At 39.6% G+C, this 20,443-nt stretch overlaps 4 protein-coding genes, 1 non-coding gene and 1 pseudogene across 6 annotated transcripts; 2 read left to right on the forward strand and 4 right to left on the reverse strand.

The window, feature by feature from the left end:
- The first annotated feature begins 1,163 nt into the window (after positions 1-1,163).
- On the forward strand, positions 1,164-5,418 carry LOC117132573 (annotated as a pseudogene). The gene is made up of 6 exons (XR_004456216.1): positions 1,164-3,567; positions 3,706-3,891; positions 4,098-4,381; positions 4,510-4,689; positions 4,768-4,945; positions 5,034-5,418. The product of XR_004456216.1 is annotated as a conserved oligomeric Golgi complex subunit 1-like (transcript).
- Positions 5,283-7,191, reverse strand: LOC117132575 (ubiquitin carboxyl-terminal hydrolase). Its single transcript, XM_033287274.1, has 4 exons — positions 6,721-7,191; positions 6,466-6,559; positions 6,285-6,387; positions 5,283-6,204 (listed from the first exon to the last, which is right to left on the reverse strand). Exons 1-4 carry the CDS (start codon positions 6,749-6,751, stop codon positions 5,419-5,421), a joined length of 1,014 nt encoding a protein of 337 aa, XP_033143165.1. The 5' UTR covers positions 6,752-7,191; the 3' UTR covers positions 5,283-5,418.
- Positions 7,192-7,328: 137 nt separating this feature from the next.
- LOC117132577 lies at positions 7,329-9,024 on the reverse strand. Its single transcript, XM_033287279.1, has 2 exons — positions 8,207-9,024; positions 7,329-8,138 (listed from the first exon to the last, which is right to left on the reverse strand). Exons 1-2 carry the CDS (start codon positions 8,322-8,324, stop codon positions 7,522-7,524), a joined length of 735 nt encoding a protein of 244 aa, XP_033143170.1. The 5' UTR covers positions 8,325-9,024; the 3' UTR covers positions 7,329-7,521.
- Positions 9,025-9,265: 241 nt separating this feature from the next.
- LOC117132576 lies at positions 9,266-10,551 on the reverse strand. The gene is made up of 2 exons (XM_033287278.1): positions 10,292-10,551; positions 9,266-10,139 (listed from the first exon to the last, which is right to left on the reverse strand). Exons 1-2 carry the CDS (start codon positions 10,518-10,520, stop codon positions 9,436-9,438), a joined length of 933 nt encoding a protein of 310 aa, XP_033143169.1. The 5' UTR covers positions 10,521-10,551; the 3' UTR covers positions 9,266-9,435.
- A 4,084-nt stretch (positions 10,552-14,635) lies between these two features.
- On the reverse strand, positions 14,636-20,331 carry LOC103856191 (probable acyl-activating enzyme 5, peroxisomal). The gene is made up of 7 exons (XM_033287270.1): positions 17,073-20,331; positions 16,914-16,996; positions 16,177-16,822; positions 15,742-16,096; positions 15,303-15,579; positions 15,118-15,203; positions 14,636-15,004 (listed from the first exon to the last, which is right to left on the reverse strand). The coding sequence occupies exon 1, from the start codon at positions 19,543-19,545 to the stop codon at positions 17,890-17,892; it is 1,656 nt and encodes a 551-aa protein (XP_033143161.1). The 5' UTR covers positions 19,546-20,331; the 3' UTR covers positions 14,636-15,004; positions 15,118-15,203; positions 15,303-15,579; positions 15,742-16,096; positions 16,177-16,822; positions 16,914-16,996; positions 17,073-17,889.
- TRNAS-AGA lies at positions 19,911-19,992 on the forward strand. The gene has a single exon. It is a non-coding gene; the product is annotated as a tRNA-Ser (tRNA).
- Positions 20,332-20,443: the final 112 nt, after the last annotated feature.

A 20,443-nucleotide genomic window follows, 5' to 3' on the forward strand; every position in this document is an offset into this window, starting at 1 on the left:
AAAAGCAACCCGGTATGATAAGAAAAAAATCTCTTAAAAGGCATAATATTGAATAGAGATACTTACTAGAGAGTATATCAGTAATTTGAGGAGGATCAGATTTCAAATCGTCAAAAACCTTCTCCCCAGCTTCAGTGATAACATGTTCTAGCCGTTGCTTTGCAACCTAGCCATTAAGTAAACATAATCAATTTTGAAGCTCAACCAAAGATGCAGAATGGAGGAGCCTTCTAATACACCATACACCTAACACAAAACAATCCTCTTCCACGTTGCGTTCTAGGTAAGAAAGCAAGAAGCTTTACATACCTCCACGTTTGGTTGTTTGATATCTGAGGCATTAAACAATCTGAGCGTAAACTTCTTCAGCCGATAAAGCTGATCGCCTGAGGTCCTAACAGGAACTGCACAAGAAATCAAAACCTCGGTTTAAACGGTTGGTGAAGTAAACCTTTGAAAACGAATAAAAGAATCAAAGTCTATCATCACCATCGATATTACTGAAGTTGCAGAATGGCTTCAGCGTTTCCACAAAGGATAGTCCATTCTTGAGGAAAGTCTCTTCAACAAGAGGCGTGCAGAGTACCATGACAACTGGACTGATCTCTTCCAAGAGCATTTCCCAAGCGATGCGTTCACCGGCTCCACCATTCTCTCAACGAATTCTCTTCACTTTGTAAGTCAAAAATTCACTCCAATCCGATGTCGGATCGGGTAGATTTCGGAGACGGTGGGAAGCAATACTTAGAGATCTCCTCTCTTCGAGCCAATCAGAGCTAAAACGCCGTCGTCGGCAGCCGCCGGAGTTGATGGAGATAGATAGGTTTGAAGATCTATGTAAATGACGGAATGTGAAATACGGGGAGATGCAACGTTTATGATACAGTAAAACGAAATACCGTATCAGTTTACGGTGGAAATCACCGAGATGGAGGGATCGTGATCGGCGAAGAGATGCAGGCAAAAGTCTATTGGAGAAGAAGAACAATAACAATTTCATCCATTAATTTATTTATTTAATTTATCTAATTGCCCCTTTATTATGGTAAACATTACAATAGTCCCCAGATTTAATGATCCTTGCTATGACTTACCACAAAGACCGGTTAGCTTCCGATTAGAATTCTTCTACTGCGAAACCAAACCGGGGGGTAAATATGTAATTTGTTAAAACGCTTAATCTCTCGTCGTGTTCGTTCCACAGCAATGGCAGAAACTCAGTGCACAGAAACTACAAAACTAGATCTTGATTCCGGGAATCTACTTCAGAATCCGAGCAAAGCATCTCTAGATCCGATCAGATCCGCTCCGTTTCTCTCCTCCTTCAACTCAGTGGAATGCATTGCTAGAATCTAGAGAGAACACGCCGGAGAAAAACAAACCATGAGAATGTCATCGGCTTCTGCCGCCGTTTCGCTCGGAAGCAGCGGTCAAAGAGACGCTGAGTCCCTCCTCCGCACCAAACCGATGTCGGAGATCCGTAGCGTTGAGTCGGCGACTAGGAAGAACATCGAGGACAAGAAGGAGGAGCTCCGGCAACTCGTCGGGACTCGGTACCGAGATCTAATCGACTCGGCTGACTCGATCGTTCACATGAAGTCGCTCTGCGAGTCGATCTCGGCGAACATCAGCTCGATCCACGGCAACATTCGATCGCTCTCCTCCTCGTCGGAAGCGAAAACCCCGCGCTCGCTATCACTGACCGGCCCGAGTCAATGTGTATGGGATCGCGTGTCGGGTCAAGTATCTGGTGGATACCGGAGAGAATATATGGGGCTGCCTCGACGAGTCCATGTTTCTAGAAGCTGCTGGGAGGTACATGCGTGCTCAGCACGTGCAGCAGAGACTGTTAAGTTGGAGGAGGTGGATCAGAGTAAACTGTTGGCTAATTTCCGTTGCTTGAGCATCAGTGGCAGATAGTGGAGGGCTTCAAGGCTCAGATTTCTCAGAGGAGCCACGAACGGCTTCTTGATCCGGGTTTGGGGTTGGGGGATTACGCGTGGACGCGTTAACTGCTGTAGCAGTGGTTGATGAGCTTGATCCGAAGGAGGTTCTTGAGTTGTTTCTCGACTCGAGGAAGACTTGGGTTCTGCCAAAAGTTGAATGCTTGTAGTGGTGATGATGCTGGGAGTGTGTTTCGGTGTTTGTGATGTGTTGAGTGTGGTTCAGGTTACTGTGGGACAAGTTGGTGAGCTTTTTTTGCAAGCGTTGACTGATATGCCTCTGTTTTATAAGACGATTTTGAGTACACCTCCGGCTTCTCAGCTGTTTGGTGGGATTCCGAATCCGAAAGAGGAGGTTGCGTTGTGGAAATTGTTTAGAGATAATTTGGAATCTGTTATGGTTATTTTTGAGAAAGTTGATATTTCTAAGGCGTGTCTGGCATGGTTGAGGGAATGCGGTGGACATATTGTTGGTAAGGTTAGTGGGAAGCGTTTGATTGAAGCTATTGTTACTGGTGCAGAGCTTGGATCAGCGGAAAAGTTGATAAGGGAGACCATGGATAGTAAAGAGGTATTGAGTGGTAGTTTAGATTGGCTTAAAAGTGTTTTTGGGTCTGAGATAGAGCTACCTTGGAATAGAATCCGGGAGCTTGTTCTGGACGACGATTTGAACCTGTGGGATGAAATATTTGAGGAGGCCTTTGTGGAAAGAATGAAATGCATTATTGACTCTAGATTTGAGGAATTGGCTAAAGCTGTCAATGTGGCAGAGTCGGTTCGTGCTTTTAGCGAGATCACTGATGAGAAGATCAACTTCCAAGCATACTTAAACAGACCTTCTACAGGTGGTGGTGTCTGGTTCATCGAGCCTAACGCTAGGAAACCTGGTTTTATTGCCGGAAACAAAACGTCACCTGAAGAAAGCGACTTCCAAAGTTGTCTAACGGCGTACTTTGGTCCTGAAGTTAGCCAAATCAGAGATGCAGTTGATCACCGCTGCCAGAATGTTTTAGAAGACCTCCTAAGCTTCTTTGATTCAGAAAAGGCAGGTCCGAGGTTAAAGGATCTTGCTCCATACGTGCAGAATAAATGTTATGACAGTGTCTCAGCAATTCTCGCAGATGTGGATAAGGAACTCGAATCTCTCTGTGCTGCCATGAAGAAAGGGAACAACGACAGCGAAGCAATTCCACCTGCTATAATAATTGAGAAATCTCTTTTTATGGGACGCCTCTTGTTTGCATTGCTGAACCACTCGAAACACGTTCCCTTGATTCTCGGTTCTCCAAGATTGTGGTGTAGAGAAACTATGAATGCAGTTTCTGATAAGTTGTCATCCTTGTTGAGGCAACCAAGATTTGGCTCGAATACTCCAGGTGCTGCTGACAGCCCGGGAAAGCAGTTGCATGCCGATCTTAGGAAGCAGAGTTCGTTAGCTGTTGCCGCGCTACTTAAGGCAGATGAGAAGACAAGTCCGAAATTTGAAGAGCTTAATAAAACTATGCGTGATCTGTGCATTAAGGCTCATACATTGTGGATACAGTGGTTATCGGAAGAGCTCTCCGCTATTTTCTTGCGTGATCTTACGATTGACGATGGACTGTCTGCTACAACTCCTTTAAGGGTAACTAAAAACGATCCTTATCCTTTCTTCTTAGCTGTTTTGCATTGATATTAGATATTCTGAAAAATGTACATAGTTAGTTAGTTGTTCACTCTCTTTGTTTTTGGAAATTACTGACTCTTTGAAGTGATAATGCAGGGGTGGGAAGAGACAATAGTCAAGGAAGAGCAGGGCGAGAGTGAGTTGAAGATATCACTTCCGTCCTTGCCTTCGCTCTATATAATTTCATTTCTTTGTCGAGCATCAGAAGAGATCCATCGAATTGGAGGCCATGTACTGGATAAGTCAATTTTGCAAAAGTTTGCTTCAAGCCTGTTGGAGAAGGTGCGTTGTCTCTGTTTACTTCCTTTTCCTATGATTATTTTCTACATGCTGCAGAAATGTTTCTGCCAAGGGAACGATTTTCTCTTCAAAATGTTCGTTATAATTATTCTCCTATACACACTTATTCACTTTCATCAGTAAATATCTCCAAGCTAGTGATTGCTTATAAAATGATTTTTTTTTTCAATTTCTCTTGTACAACGCAGATCATCATTATTTATGAGGATTTCTTATCTGCCAGGGAGGCCAACGAACCCCAAATTTCAGAGAAGGGGGTTTTACAAATTTTACTGGATTTGAGATTTGCATCGGACATTCTTTCTGGGGGTGATACAAGCACCAATGTGGAGATACAACCAAAGATCACAATGAACAGATCAGCTTTCAGGCGAAAGCAGGGCCAACAGCAAACAAAGTCAGTCAACAGAGGTCGCATTGATGGAGTAATCTCCCAACTGACCCAAAAGTTGGATCCTATAGACTGGCTCACGTAAGGAACCTTATCCCTAAACTATGACCAAGCACATCTTTACTAACAAGTTCATGGGAATCATCTCATCTTATCGTTTATTGTCTCAATCATTCTCTGATGCTTGTGTTTTGAAATGTCTAAAAAAGGTACGAGCCTTATCTTTGGGAGAACGAAAAGCAGTCATACCTACGCCACGCAGTACTATTTGGATTCTTTGTGCAACTAAACCGAATGTACACAGATACTTCCCAGAAACTACCAAGTAACTCAGAGTCAAATATCATGCCATGCTCCACAGTTCCCCGCTTCAAATACCTTCCCATAAGGTAAGCTTTTCTTCTTCCACACCTGAAACTATTTGTAGCCTTGTGGGAAAAATGGTTTCTCATATCCGGTTAATTCAGCGCTCCGGCTCTGTCCTCTAGAAGTACAAATAAGGTCTCCACTCCAGTTACATCAAATGAAAGTTCGTCAAGAAACTCATGGAATGCATTTACAAATGGCGAGCTTTCTCAAACAAGTGATTTGGAAGATGACTCCAGTTTCGGCGTGGCTTCCCCGTTCTTAAAGTCTTTCATGCAGGTACAGTCTAGTCTCCTCGGTTGATCAGTGGCTCAATATTTTTTCATAATCTGTTCAATATCGTAAGATCATGTAATATATGTTTCAGGCTGGTAGTAGATTTGGGTCAATACTAAGTGACGGACAAGTTGGAATATTCAAGGATAGATCAGCAGCCGCTATGTCGACATTTGGGGATATAATACCATCTCAAGCAGCCGGTTTACTCTCTTCTTTCACAACCACCAGGTACGAGTGATGATATGACGATCTTCGGTTTTGTGAGTCTAAACCGATGATGATTGCAGCAGTTGAGATATCTGCCATTATAGAAGTTTTTACATTAAAGAAGAGAACAAGTTTTGTAACTCTGTTTGATTTATTGTTTCATGTAATTAAGAGATTTGGTTCTACAAAAATCCTCAGACTGAATACAATCAAACCCTCATACATATAAAGTTTTAATATCATTGCAAAAAAAACTGATTAAGGTATTAACGTCTAGCTTTCTCAATGAGAGGCTTGAGCTTCTTCTTGTCTGCAAGAATCTTGAGGAAGTTGAAGAGGAAAGGGACATAGTTATGTTTCCTCCTCAAGTTCTCTTTCTTCCAGTTCTTGGCCCTCTCTTCCTCCATTACAATCTTCTGCGACACTGTCTCGATCCCGACGTTGACTTCAGAAAGAGACTTATCCAGAGCCTCGTAGCTGCTCTTCTCAGTGTACTTATCAGCTTGCAGTGCACCCACCTGCTGCAAAATCCTCTCCCGCTTCATCTGATACTCTTTCAGCTCAGCTCGGTACATCTCTTTCCTGTTCTTAACCACAGCCAAGAGACTAAACCGAATCTCGTTCTGGAGATACCGGTCAATCCTCTCTTGCACCACAGGTTGGACCATTTTGAGCCACTCGATTCCGTCTGGCTCACCGAGACATTGTCCAAGGCTGATGGGTCCTTCTTTAAGACCATCGAGCTCGTATAAGATACCATCGACGGGTAAGTAGCTGATGTAATGATACACATCATCATCTTCCTCTTCCTTTTTCTTCCTCCGAGCAGCTATCTCATCCTCGTCCGTGGTGGTGGAAGATGAGTCAGGCCTAGCAAAGGTGTTGTGAGCTGCACGTATCGCCTCGTTGTTGCTGATGGCTAAACCTTTGAGCTCAGGTGGGAAGTCTTTAGCGAACTCTTTCAGTTCAGACAGTTCAGAACCGATCTCGATACCCGAAGAGTTCATGAGGACAGACAGTAAGGCTTGTGTAGCACAAGCATTGTTGATTATCTACAAGAGAACACACATAGAGTTATAACATTCCCAAAGAGTTGAAAAAAAAAACTAAATGTGGGGGGAGAGAGTGGGACCTGGCTGGCAAAGAAGAAGTTTGGGTTTGGTTCAGTGATGACAACACGAGACTCCTTTTCCTCAGGACGCCACTTGTAAAGCAATACCAATCCGTAAACAGGACTAAACAAAGAAGAACCCAACAGTATTATTGACTGAGTTTTGTTGGAAACAAGAAGCAACAAAAGAGTGTGAACAAACCTTATTTCATCAAGAGAAGTAATGTCCAAGGAATACAACTCTTCAACCTGCACACCTTTCACTTGCATTTGTTGTATAATCTCCGTGAAAACACCTAAACATTATGAATAACAACAAACAATATAGCTTACACAGACACTATCTACTTAGTATATAACATGACCAATCCTTGATGTATATTTGAAGAAGCTGAGAACAATAAGGAGCTATTAGACAATAAACCCCAAATTGGATAGGAAAAAAGAAAAGGTTTACCAGGATCAGATTCTACAGGGAGCCAAGACATGATTTCACGATGAACAAAATGAAAATGGGATTGAGAAATTGGAGATTATGATTTATATCTATCGAGATTCGCTAATCCCCCTTCTTCGAGCTCATCGTCTTCTCAAGGAGGTGTTGTTGAGTCAATCAAGAGTCTCTCCCCTCTCCCCTCTCTCTCTATACTGGTGTGGTCTCGACTCTCCTCGTCTTCTCGTATATAAACCGAGTCTAATCGAACCGAAGCATTAGATGAATTAAACCGGTATTGACTCAAAAATTTTATAACAAAAATAAGAAGCAAACCGAATCAGACCACACTTTAAATTTTATTAAGAACAATCAAACCGAACCGAGAACTGAATGTTCTCTCCCGTCTTTCTCAGCTACGAGTCAACAACGGTTTTCTCTAGACCAGAAGCTGGTGTTGTTACGCCTCATGCCTGAACCTATTAGTCATCACGGCTTACAGTTCCAACTCTTATGGTCTTGCGAATTGAACAGTTTAACCAACCAGTAATCAACTTAAATTTAATTTAGAAACCGTGTTTTCTTCTTGATTACGCAAAAATAAGACAGTCTCAAGCGTGGTTATAACGAGTAAAGAATCAACCACATCTCTTTCTTTACGCGTTTACTTTTTTACACAACACAAACAATGAAGATCTCAATTAAACTGTATTCACACATCATTACAATAGAGTTACACAATTCAAAGAATTTAGAAGCAGATTCAATCTGGCATTAACCAACAATCAAATACACACATTGCACACAATCAGAACCAAACCAAACTCAGCTCTCCTTTGCCAATGTATCAGCCTGATTAAACCGAGCAACGAGACTCTCCACAGGCACTTTAACAGCATCACTCCGCATACCAACATCCGAACAGAGACGTATAGCATTACTAGCCCAAGGACTAACCATACGCGCAACACACGCAGCCGCACTCACCGAGTTAGCCTGGCCGCTTCTCCCAAGCACATAGCTTCTCCCCACCACCAAACCCGTCTTACAGTACATCGCAAAATCCTCACAGTTATTCTCGAACACATGGTACTCACCAAACCCATTTCTCAGCAAAAGAAACTCCGCACGAGAGATCACTTCCTCCGAAGGATCCGAAGCCGCCGTCGTGCAGGTACCGCCTCGGAGCTTGGACATGAACAGAGCCGGAGAGACACTGTACTCGAAGCGAAGGAGATCTCCTCCGGAGAGAAAGCAATCGAGACAAGAAGAGATAACTCCATGCGTGTTGGATTGCTTTCCTCCACAGTTAGGACAAGGGTTGTCTCCTCCGTGATTGGTAATAGAGCTGACGATGAGCTTGTCCAAAAAAGTTCCCGTTCCGATTTCAAGACCGCCTCCACGTGTGAAATGAATGACCTTTCCGTCTCCTATGTAGATTCCTGTGAGATTGCAAACATAAAGTTTGGATCTTTGATAAACCCAGAAGAGAGAGAAGGAGATGGGTTACCGTGATGAGAATAGATATAAGCGTTACGCCATGAATAGATGTGGTCTCCTGGTTTCAGATCGTCTTTAGAGATCTTGTTGGAGAATAATCCTATCTTCTCTAGAAGAATGGATTCCATCTCTGGCTAGATCAATGGGGGTTCTCTAGAGTTTTTTCCAAGATTGTTGGTTTAAAAAAACCAAACCTTTAAAGTCAACTGGTTTTGTATTGGCTTAGCTGGATAAGGAAAAAGTCAAAAGGTCAAATTGAATTTAAGAATCAATTTATCCCCGGTAAAGGTGATTTGCATAAATATTTAGGAGAAACTCTAGAAATTAATAAACATTTATGATTTTGAGTTAGATAAATTATAAATTAATAATGCTATATAATTTTTTTATAAAGTTACATGAATATAAATTTATCTATAATTTCTCTTTGCAATTTAGTATTTTAATATTATTTTTACATCTAAAATACATTAATATTCTAGGATATATAATTTCAATACGTAAAATTTATCAAATAATCTAATTAAAAAAAAGATTTCAAATCTAAAAAGTTTGATTACTCTATAACATCTTGAAATTAAAATTTCTTTTTTTAAATAAAAACTGAAAATAAAATGTTTTACAAATATAATCTAAAATAAGTTTAAAAAAAATAATAATTATTTATAGTGTTTTTATTGTATAATAACAAAGAGAGAGTTCCACGATTCAGCAAAAGTAGAAGTAGCCGATTCTATGATCCACAATAACAACTTGGTGAGTTATTAGTTATTGATAACTCAGAAAAAGACACCAGTGCGTGTATATTCAGCCAGATAAACAAGGTGGTGAAGAAGATATAGAGACAAAAGCATGTTGTATTCTTGTGTGATTGTAATGGGTTATGATCAGAAAACCTTCTCGTGTGGACAGCTTTGTTTAGTTATTGTTTTACTGATGATGACTAGTGTAACACTAACACTAAATTCCAAATCAACCAAGGAGCCAAACTAATGGTAGGTAGGTGATCAAACACTATTCGTCATCCACTTGTGTTTGTTTATTGTTTTGTTTCAACATTCTTCCAAAGTAGACCAATACTTTGGAAACAACAATAATGTTATTTTCACATGATAAGTAGTGTCAAACACACATGGTTGCACGCATACAATGAAAACAGAAGCAAACAGTTAGTTACCATCAAACACTCACAATCACAATCACAATCACAATCATAATCACACCACAACAAGTGCTAAACTAGCTAGACTTCTTGTCGTCTCTTCTTTCGATAATCGCTATAAGCGTAACAAGGTCTTCCACAGGAACTTTGCTAGCATCACTTCTCACACCAATATCAGCACATAAACGACCATAGCAGTAGTTACCATACCCCGCCGCCAAAGTCACAACACCAACACCAGCAACCCCAGAAACAACCAACCTCGCAGCAGAGCCCACAGAAACACTCTTCACCGTCCCCCAAAGCGACAAAACACCACGCACCGCAGACCACGAGTTAGCCTGTCCACTACTCCCCAGCTTAGACAAAACAATCAAACCAGTTTTGCAATAGATCGCAAAGTCTTCACAGTTGTTCCTCAACAGATCATACGCACCAAACCCATTTTTATTAGACAAGAGGTGTCTCGCACGGTTAACGGTTTCATCAGAGGAGTCTGAAACCGCTGTTGTGCAGATACCGCCTCGCGGTTTAGCCATAAAGATGGGTCCAGAGACACCGTACTCGAAGAGATAGAGGTTTCCTCCGGCGAGGAAACAGTCGAGGCAAGAACAGATCACACCGTCGAGATTCGATTGGTCTCCGCAGTTAGGACAAGGGTTGTCACCTCCATGGTTTGGAACCGAACTAACGATGATGTTGTCTACGAAAGTCCCTGTCCTTGTCTCAAGACCACCTCCGCAAGTGAAATGTATGACGTCACCATTGCCTACATAGATTCCTACAAGTTGCAAACATAGAAAGGATCGTCATTTATTCTAAGACAGGAACATAAAAAGCTAAGATCCAGCGAGAATTGTCTGAACAGAAACTGAAGGAGTGTTAAATGCAATGTAGCTACATAGAGATAGATGGAAGGGAAAGAGACTGAACCGTGATGAGAGTATATGTAAGCCATACGCCATGAATAGATGTGATCTCCTGGTTTGAGTTCATCTCTTGAGATCTGTTGAGAGAGGAATCCCATCTTCTTGAGAGACACAGAAGAAATGTTAGAAGCGCCGCGAGACCAAGAAATGATTCTTTCCTCTTGTGTGAGGTTTTTCACTTTACTCTCTTTCCGGTTTACTACAAACCACGACTCTTGACTCTTGGTTTGCATTTCAATTTTCAGTGTTTTTTATTCGGGTAGTTTTCACTTTACTCTCTTTCCGGTTTATACTAGAAAACATGACTCTTGCCTCTTGGTTTACATGGGTTTAAACAAACGCCATTTTGTTAATTTTGTAGAAAATTATAGAATAATTTTGTTCCTCGTTAATTTTGATATTATTTTCAAAATTTTATTCCTACTCATTATTTTTTTTATATATTCCTAATGTTCCTATGATTAGTTACCATTCAAAATTCAATATTATAAAATACAATATTCAAAAACAGAGAGATTTGTACTACGCGTCTACGCCCTGTAATGGTTAATTTTCCTTTTAGGATTTGGCAAGGCTTTAGCACGGAGTACCGAGTCACCTCTCCGACATAGTCTCAACGCCATATCTACTGCGCCTATTCCGAAGAGATAGATCAAAGCCCGGCTGCAAAAGAAAAAAAAAGGTTAGATGGAGGGAAAAAAACAATTCACAAATGGTTTGTAAAGAAGAAATAACAAACCTCTTAAGAACAAAAACATCAGTGATCTTTCCACATGAAGAAAAGCGGTTAGTCAAATCACTCTTAACAACATCTACATGGAGCGAAGGGTCATATCCAGTAACAGAAATGCCTCGGCTCCTGTAATTCAATAGTTAATTTGTCAGCAAATTACAAACAAACCCAATGTAAAGAGAAAAAAAGCATGAATATAAAATTTTACTTTTTTCTTTGGAAATGGGCAACATGCCTAGCAGCCAACTCAGCAGTACTCAAACCAGAACTAAGCTTGCTGAGTTCTGGCGGTAAAACTGTAGCAGATAAGATCCATCCTCCATATCGGTTCCATCAAGTGCCAATGCTTTTTCTTCTGCAGCTTCTCCGCGGAGAACAAAAACGGTAAAGCCGCCGCTAATTGCATTGCGAACTCTCGGAACTTGCACTTTTAAAATTTATCCACATGACCCAGACAGCTTAGACAATGATCTAACGAGGTCAAGGGGCTGAAGCGACGACATGTTGTACCCCTGAACCCCAATCCTCACCCTATCATCAGAAATAAATAATCAGAATAAATAATCAAAAATCAAATGTTGACACAGGCATAAGAAAGTTCACAAAAAAAAAAGAGTCTAAGAAATTCCTTACTGGCTTTTGACAAAATCGTAGAACGATTTCATCACTTGAACATGGCTCTCACCAGGTAACTAATAAAATCGGTATAGCTCCAGAATCCATAAGAACACCTGTGACACTGACTTTCGTGTAGAGGGTGCTAAAACTGAATGAGTCACCAACATCGGTAAATAGGAGCTCAATTTTGCAGTGAAAGAAAAATAGGAAAAGAAGGAAAAATAACTAATCGTAAGATGTTTTTTTGGCTATTCAAACAAAGAAGGATACGAGGGAAGTCATATAGCAATAGGAAAGTGAATCAAATGATCCAGAAGTGTCTATTCGAATCGGACATGAGATGAGTATTCGCTAGGATGATTGATATGCACAATCAATGCACAGTATTCTGTCACGGCAATGTCTTAGCTATTACAATACTCATTTCTTGCTAAATTTTAAGAATCACTTCTTTTAGATCACTAGGAGAGGCGAAATTACTTTTCTCTAAAACGGCTAACATGTATAAAATAAATCAATATTGTATGAATTAATACATGTTCCAATATTATAATATTTTATGTATATGATGACGCATTCATGATTTCAAACAACTATTTTGATGCTAAGTATTAAATAATAAAGTTTTGAAAAAATTGGTTTGCCAACATAATACTCCTTCCTCTTATCTCTAGATCTTCTTCTTCATATTGAATCCAAAGTAGTTTCGTTGGTGGCCAGAGTTTCCATAACAAATTCGTAAATATTTGTTTCAAATATCCATGATCCCATATACCATCATCAAGTTTCTCTTTCAATCTGATACTAACAGAATTGTTATCAATTGAGACTTGATAATGGATTAAGCGAACCGATTCAAACTTGATTCACTACAAGCCGCGTGAAGAGAACTCCACTAGAAAAAAACTCAGACACATTCTTTGATGGACAAGCCATAAGACTTTGCCAAACAGACATCCTCTCGAAGAGATGATAGAGAGGAAAAAATTGATGATGAAACATCAACAGAAACAAAATGAGGATGATCATGAACCAATGATTCGCACTTATAAACTAAAAGCTACAAAAGTAAAAGAAGAATACCAACAGTTGCGTAAAAGAGAGTGGTTCTTAACAAAAGGTGAAACTCAATTTCAAATTTTTGGAATGGAATTATAAGGAATGACTTATTCCTATAAATTCTAATTTTTGCTACCATTTGAATGAAATAAAAAATAAATCCCATTCCAATGTTTTTTTGTAGAATGGATGAAATTAAATGAAATATAGTTATAAAACATTCATCATAAAAACAATTCATAAATAAATGAAATAAATGGAATAGAATTCTATTTTTTTTTTTTAATTCCATAACTTCTCTATTCCATTCATCTAGGTTCCATTTTCTTCAATTCTATTTACTAGATCCTTTTTCCGCGTTACGCGCGGATAATATATTTAAATTTGTTACATTTATCATTTTTATTTGTATGTACATTTTTGTATATTAAATTTTATATAACTAATTTTAAATTTGATTTTTTTTATATATTTTTAGTTTGAAGTAAGTATTTCTATTATATGTAACACAATTAACTAATAAAATATGAATAATCAAGTCCGAGATTTTAGAGTTATGTAAAAAAAAATTATGTATAGAACATAAATTATCTTTGTTTAAAAGATCGGAATCTTATCTCGAATATATTTCACGAAAAGAAAAAGTACTCCAATAACCTACTTAAAATATAAAACCCCCTTTTAAAAAAAAACGTACTTAATAATATTTTTTTATGTGTAATAGTTAAAAATTGATAACTGAATATCGATCTAGAATATTATTTTAATATATCTAATGGTAAAATATTAATTGTAATAAACAAATTTTGAATTTTGTAATATTACATGAATTAGAAGTCTTTAAAATCTAAAATCTATTTTATTAACATAATATATTTTTTATTCATTTATTATTTTGATGTTACAAAATATTGCTTTAGTTTTAGTTGTATATTAATTTTTTAATAATTTAGTTTCTTTTTAAGTAATTTTAAAATTATTAAAAATATAATATATTTAAAATTATATATTTAAATATATTCAACTATGATGTCTCATTTTAATGTGTGTTTGCGTTGAGTCGTAAACACGCAAGCGCGGAGTTATTGATAATTAAAGGTGTTGTAATACTTAAAAATGTAATAGATAGTGGATTAAGATGTTTTTTTTTTGGTTTAGTCGTAGTGGTTTTAATGGATAAATTAAAGCTTCACATATTGTTTGGCGGTAATGGGTTTTACGGTAAACATGAGTTAAAGTTAAATGCAGAGTTTGAAATTGAATTGGAGTTATGGAATTAGGCCATGTTCGTTTTTCGTTGATGAGGGAAATTGAATAGTTGTTCTTTTCTTCGAGTTTTGAGTTGTCCAGCTGAGATTTCGTCACCATTCCTATTGTAGAATTTGATTTGTCTACTGAGTAATTTATCAATTGAGAAAAGTGATAATTATATTGCAATGAATTGCTGACTTTGGTGGTTGGTATTGACGGAGATTATGAATTGTTGGCGAATCTCTCATGGTCTTCTTCTAAACCTGCAAAAATATGTTTTGTAGAGATCGGATTTATCGTATACAGATTAGGTTGGTTGATAGAGAGAGAGGCAGTGATAGTGAGATTAATGGTGGGAAGGAATCTTTGGAATCTATTTTAGTCAAACAATATAACAACGTAAGATAAAGATTCTTATTATATATAGGTCTTAAATCATTGAGATCTAAGCAAGAGATAGTCAACCACTTGAAAAAAGAATTAAGCACTCTAAATTTAAAGATAACATTTAAGCTAAAAATCTGTAATGTTTTTTTTTTTTAAATTATGTTTTCAGTGGTTTATTTGTTACACTAAGGAGATAATTTGTGTTGTTTACTTACAATTTTATGAAATTACTAAGTCTAATATTGACGCAAGATTCCTATATGTCAACCTCTATAAAACAAAGTACGAACTCAAAGTATATAGACAACGTCATTTCATCTCTTTCTTTTAACTGTTGTCCATTATATATAATATGTAGCCTTCTTTAAAACCACATCTCGTTAATAGAAAACAAAACAAAAACTTATAATGGAGTTCTTGATTGACTTAAAAAAGAAGAAGTAACAATGCTAAATTAATATGAAACTACTTTTTTGCGTGACTCCCCAGCAGTACCATGCCTGCCTGGCAAGAACACTCAGTTCCACCTGACCTGGTTCTCGAATGACCCGTCAACGAACTCCGCCTTCACAGCGGACTTTGGTCTCTCTGTTGGTTGTGGTAGCTCCTTGCTTTATGTTTAAATGCATCATCATTTCGCTGCTCGTCTTTCTCCTTCTAGTTTTGGAACTATAGACACAAAATGAACAATCAAACTTTTTATTTTATAAACGATCGTATTATAACCGACAAATAAAAAGAAAGTTTCTAAATAATTATCAACTAAAAAAACATGAACTCACGTTTGCCTGAACAGATCGGATCTGCTCATCGATTAAAGCTTCTTTTGATTGAAAAGGAATCATAATAGGTTGTCTCCACCACAAGACTGAATCAAAAAGAAAAAAAAAAGAAAAATTAATAAGGAATATGAGATTGAATAAAAGAGAAAAGAATCGAATCGTGTTGGGTTTTAAAAAGTTTGTACCTTCTGATGCTCATATAGTTACTCATCTACCGAGTCAACTCTACGATCTTCATCCTCGTTTTATGGCTTTGGTGAATCCGTGTCCGAGTCAGATCAGAGCGAGCTTGTGGTTGGAGTGAAGAACGTTGAGTGTAAGTTCTCAGAAAAAGAGCTAAAGAAATCTGTGTCTTGTAGTTCAGTGGATCCCATTTGATGATTCTTTGGACAGATACAGACAGAACAGAGAAAGAAACAGAGGAAACCATGTTGGCGAAACTCTCATAGTCTTCTTCTAAACCTGAAAAAGTATGTTTTGTAAAGGAGACCGTTTTATCGTATTTAATTTGGTTGATAGAGAAGTGAGGCAGTGATGGTGTATGCAGTCGTATTTAAGGTCCAACAGAAGAACATTGGCGATGGTGTATGCTATGACTTTTAATAAAGAAGGCAGTTAACATACCGGTGATTGTGGGAGGCCATTGAAGGCTTTTCTGTAAACGATGTTGGCAATGTCGTTAGTCACGTGACCCTGGTAATGTTAAAATCCCCAGGATATATGTACTGGAAACTGGCGGCTTCTTAGAGTGAATAGATGTTTGTTTTCTGTCGGTGATAGTTTGTTTCTTGGTATCAGCACACACACTTCTGCTTCGATAACTCTTTCTCAAGCCTTCTTCTTGGTTTAGGTTGCGCGGCAGCATGATTGGGACACCAACTTTCATGCATAATCGGGTTGTTGCAGCAGAGTTGTTTATGTCAGAGCCTTGAACAGAGTTGTTTATGTTAGAGTCTTGAACGGATTTGGCCAACTATATCTGAAAGTGGATGAATCAATAGGTAATATAAATCGATGGTGGTTATATTCTAATATGCAAAAGGAAATTTAAAACAATACCAGGGAGTTCAAAGAAAGTTTGCAAGAGCTTGAAGATGGTTGAACTTCAGAAGCATGAATTTCTGGAGTTTGGTCACAGTAGTAGTCATGGGGACCTCATCAATAGTACCTACATGATAAAATGAGAGAAGGGAAGCTGTAACAAAACATAAGCTATGTACCTACCTGTTTCGAGTAACCAAGGACTTGACAGGTGTGTCTATTGTTTTTTTTTTTGTTCATCATTGAATTGCATTAACGTAATTTGAAGTATGATTATTACAGACCATAAAAACACAAACAACCTTTCCACACTACTGGACAACCTTTTGAATCACCAAAAGGAAGAAATCAACACTGAGGCAGAATAATTAAAAAGAGGGAAAGTGTTTCTTATCAGAACCAAAAAACCAGCTCCACACAGACGACAATCGAACGCAAGTTCCCAAAGAACCTGAATAAGCACGGGCTGAGACCATACGAATAGAACAGAGACTTGAGGAAACCACAAACCAATATAGGCCGAAACCACAAACCAATATAGGCCGAAACCACAATCTCACAGGAAACAAACCCGGTGTGTCTATTGTATCTTTTGTCTTTTGCGTTATTCTCAAAAAAAGCAAGCTTCAGCACATCAACTTCCTCCAAGCTTATGTCGGAAACCCTGGATAAAAAAAACAATAGATAGACACAGAAAGATTGAAAATTTAGTGTTAGAGAATGCCAAAAGACCAAATAACAAAAAGTAATCTCACAATTTAAGTGATGCCAGCTCCTTGGCAAGAGCCATCGTTCGGTCTTGTAGATGAGCGCACTGAGAAGTAAGCTGAGCACATTCCTGTAACAAAACACCATAACAATAAGAAGTTTCTACACGGGTTTCAAAACCATTCTGTTGAGTTTGGCTCTAATACCTTTGAATTTAACTTAAGAAAGTGTTTGTTCGTTGATATTTCATTCCGAGACTCCCACCTCTCTCTCTCTCTGATGTCGACTCTGTCGACAACCATTTTCTGCGGCGGGAGGCCTGAATTGGTTAGCCATCTCTGAAGAGAAGTGGCGTTTTCGACTGAATCTATATTGCAGCCCCATGATATGTCAGGGGCATCCTCCATGGATCGTTTTGTGGTCTCGCCGGCCGAAACAGAGCGGTGGATTCAGGGACAACATCGGGAACCGGAAGAGGTGGTAAAGAGAGGAATAAATGTTGGGTACGGAGATGGCGATGTCAACCTTTACGTTTGCAATCATTAGGTTTGCAGATTAAGATAAGTGTAGACGGCGAAGTTGAATGGGGAAGAAGAAAGATAATGATGAAGCCCTAATCCATTCAAGCATAAAACGCAAATTTTGACTTAATTATGGAACCAAATGTGGAAAACCCAAATCAGATCAAACACAAACCTTTACGACCAAAATAAACCAGACAGAACGTGGAGCCCACAAATAATAATGGAGAAGAATTCATCGTCTCATATTTTAGGGCTTCTCTTGGATCAGGCTTATGGGCAAATACTTCACATTACGGATAAAAAAAACCAAAGCCCAAACTGAGTGTGACATGGACAAATAAACTCACTTTATTGGCTGATTTTAATTGAGGACGTGGACAGCCTCCCTACTCCTCATATATCCCTTTTAGTATAGGTTAGATTCGTACTATTCCATTTATAGCCAAAGATAACACGCTTGTAAACACTTTCTTATAACAAAGTACATGCATAATTCATATTACATACGACTCAACCTCGTCGAGCCCATCTTCTTCGCAATATCCCTAAGCACAAACTTCATAACCTTACCAGTCGAAGTCTTAGGCAACTCATCCCTAAACGACACCGTCTTGGGCACCATATACCTTGGCATCTTCTTCCTACAATACTCTATCAACTCTCCCTCTGTCGGTTTTCTAGTCAAACCAGGTTTCAAACTCACAAACGCACACGGCGTCTCTCCCCAAAACTCGTCCGGTCTCGCAACCACGGCCACTTCATTCACAGCCGGGTTCGTGTACAGAACCGCCTCAACCTCCACGCTACTCACGTTCTCTCCTCCCGTTATGATTATATCTTTCGACCTATCTTTAATCTCTAAGTACCCGTCTGAATGAATCACCCCAACATCTCCTGTGAAGAACCACCCGTTCTTCAGAGCCTTCTCTGTTCCGACAGGATCTTTCAAGTAACCGAGCATGATCGAACTCCCTCTCATCACAATCTCTCCCACAGTTTCTCCGTTTCTCTCAACGCTAAGGCCCGTTCCAGGATCCACCACGTCGATCTCCGTAAACCCGACGGTCCTCACCCCCTGCCTCGCCTTCAGCCTCGCCCTCTCGCTCGCCGGTAACCGGTTCCACTGCGGCTTCCACGCGCATGAGACGTTTAAACCGGCGGTTTCGGTTAACCCGTAACCGTGACTGATCTTAAAACCTTTTGACTCAGCGCGGAGGAGAACGGCGGCGGGAGGCGGAGCACCGGCGGTTAAGATGTTAACCGGATGTTTAAGAGGCTGAGAGTCTTGACTCGCCGACAACATGTTGAGCACAACCGGAGCTCCGCACATATGCGTGACGCCGTGATCACTGATCAAACGGTAGATAAGCGGCGCGTCGAACTTACGTAGACACACGTTAGTCCCTCCGACGGCAGCGATCCCCCACGGGTAGCTCCAGCCGTTAGCGTGGAATATCGGTAGGGTCCACAAGTAAACCGGATTTTTCGGTACGGTCCAATCGATTAATGAATCGATCGACATAACGAATATTCCTCTGTGGCAGTGTACCACTCCTTTAGGAGCCGAGGTCGTACCGGATGTATAATTGAGCACAACCGGGTCCCACTCGCTTTCGGGTCGGATCCATTTAAAGCTCGGGTCCCCTCTCTCCACAAGCTCATCGTAAGTGTAACGGAAACTCTTGCTACGATCGGCCACGTCAGCACCTCCTTCCTCTTCTTTATCGGCGACGAAGACGAGAACAGGCGGATCAGACATCATCGCCGCCGCCTCGACGGCGATTTCGCTAGAGAAGACGTCGACGAAGAGAAGCTTGGATCCGCAGTGGCGGAGAAGAACAGAGACGGTGCGAGCGTCGAGACGCGTGTTGAGGTTGTTGAGGATGGCTCCGGTCATCGGAACAGCGAACTGGAGCTCGTACATCGCCGGAGTGTTGGGAGAGAGGACGGAGATGACGTCGGACCTGCCGATCCCGAGCGATGACAGAGACGACGCGACGCGTAAGCAGCGGAGGTTTGTCTCTCGCCACGTGTACACGGTGTTGGTACCGTACACGATGGAAGTACAGTCACCGTAGACGGTGGCGGCTCTCTCCAAGAAGCCTAACGGCGTCAACGGCGGTGAGTTCGCGGTGCATGGTTTCATTTCCTCCATCTCTTATGGTGTGTTTGTGTTTCTTCCTGCTTTCTTCTTGTTCTTATAAATGAGAATAAGTATTGATAGAATAAGATAATAATAATATAGAGTTTCGTGATAATCTAGGACAACGTGGTGACGACAACGGAGATAAGGTTATAGATAGTAAAGCCAATGAACAATAATTTAAATAGTTTGACTAACGTAGAATTAGTCATTGATAAAATCTATTCTATTGTCAGTCTTTGATGATATCCAGTTGGCATAAAACTATTACTATAGCTCGACACGTTCAGTTTTGGATCCGTATCTGGGACAAATAGAAAGAGTTTGACCATATAAAGTAACAAAAGATATTTATTAGAGATCAATTGTCACAAGATGTGGACGTGCCGGAGTGGTTATCGGGCATGACTAGAAATCATGTGGGCTTTGCCCGCGCAGGTTCGAATCCTGCCGTTCACGGTTTTTTGTGTGGATTTTTGAATGTTTAATTAACAATTGAAATTGAAACGTGTAGGGAGGAGAGACGCATAAAGTCGTAAACATAAAAGTAAAACGGCATCATTGTCTTCTTCATTTGTATGTTCACGGTTTTTTAATGGATTTTGAAGCTTTAACAAACATTTTCAAACGTGTCTGGGAGGAAAGACGCATAAAGTCTTAAACATAAAAGTAAAACGCATCGTTGTCTTCTTCATTTGAATGTTCGCGAATTATTGCTTATATTAAGGCCCCACTAAAGCCACGCTTGAAATGAAAAGACGAGAAGTCGAGAAAAAGCCAACTCTTAGAAGAGACACACAGGGACCAACAACGAGTTTCGAATTTATAAACAAGTTTAGTGAAACAAATGAGAAACATCCAAAAATATGATAACTAGTGAGCTTAGATCAAGTCATAATTCATTGATTAA

The sequence above is a fragment of the Brassica rapa genome, chromosome A03 (genome assembly GCF_000309985.2).
Source record: "Brassica rapa cultivar Chiifu-401-42 chromosome A03, CAAS_Brap_v3.01, whole genome shotgun sequence".
Taxonomy (NCBI): Eukaryota; Viridiplantae; Streptophyta; class Magnoliopsida; order Brassicales; family Brassicaceae; genus Brassica; species Brassica rapa.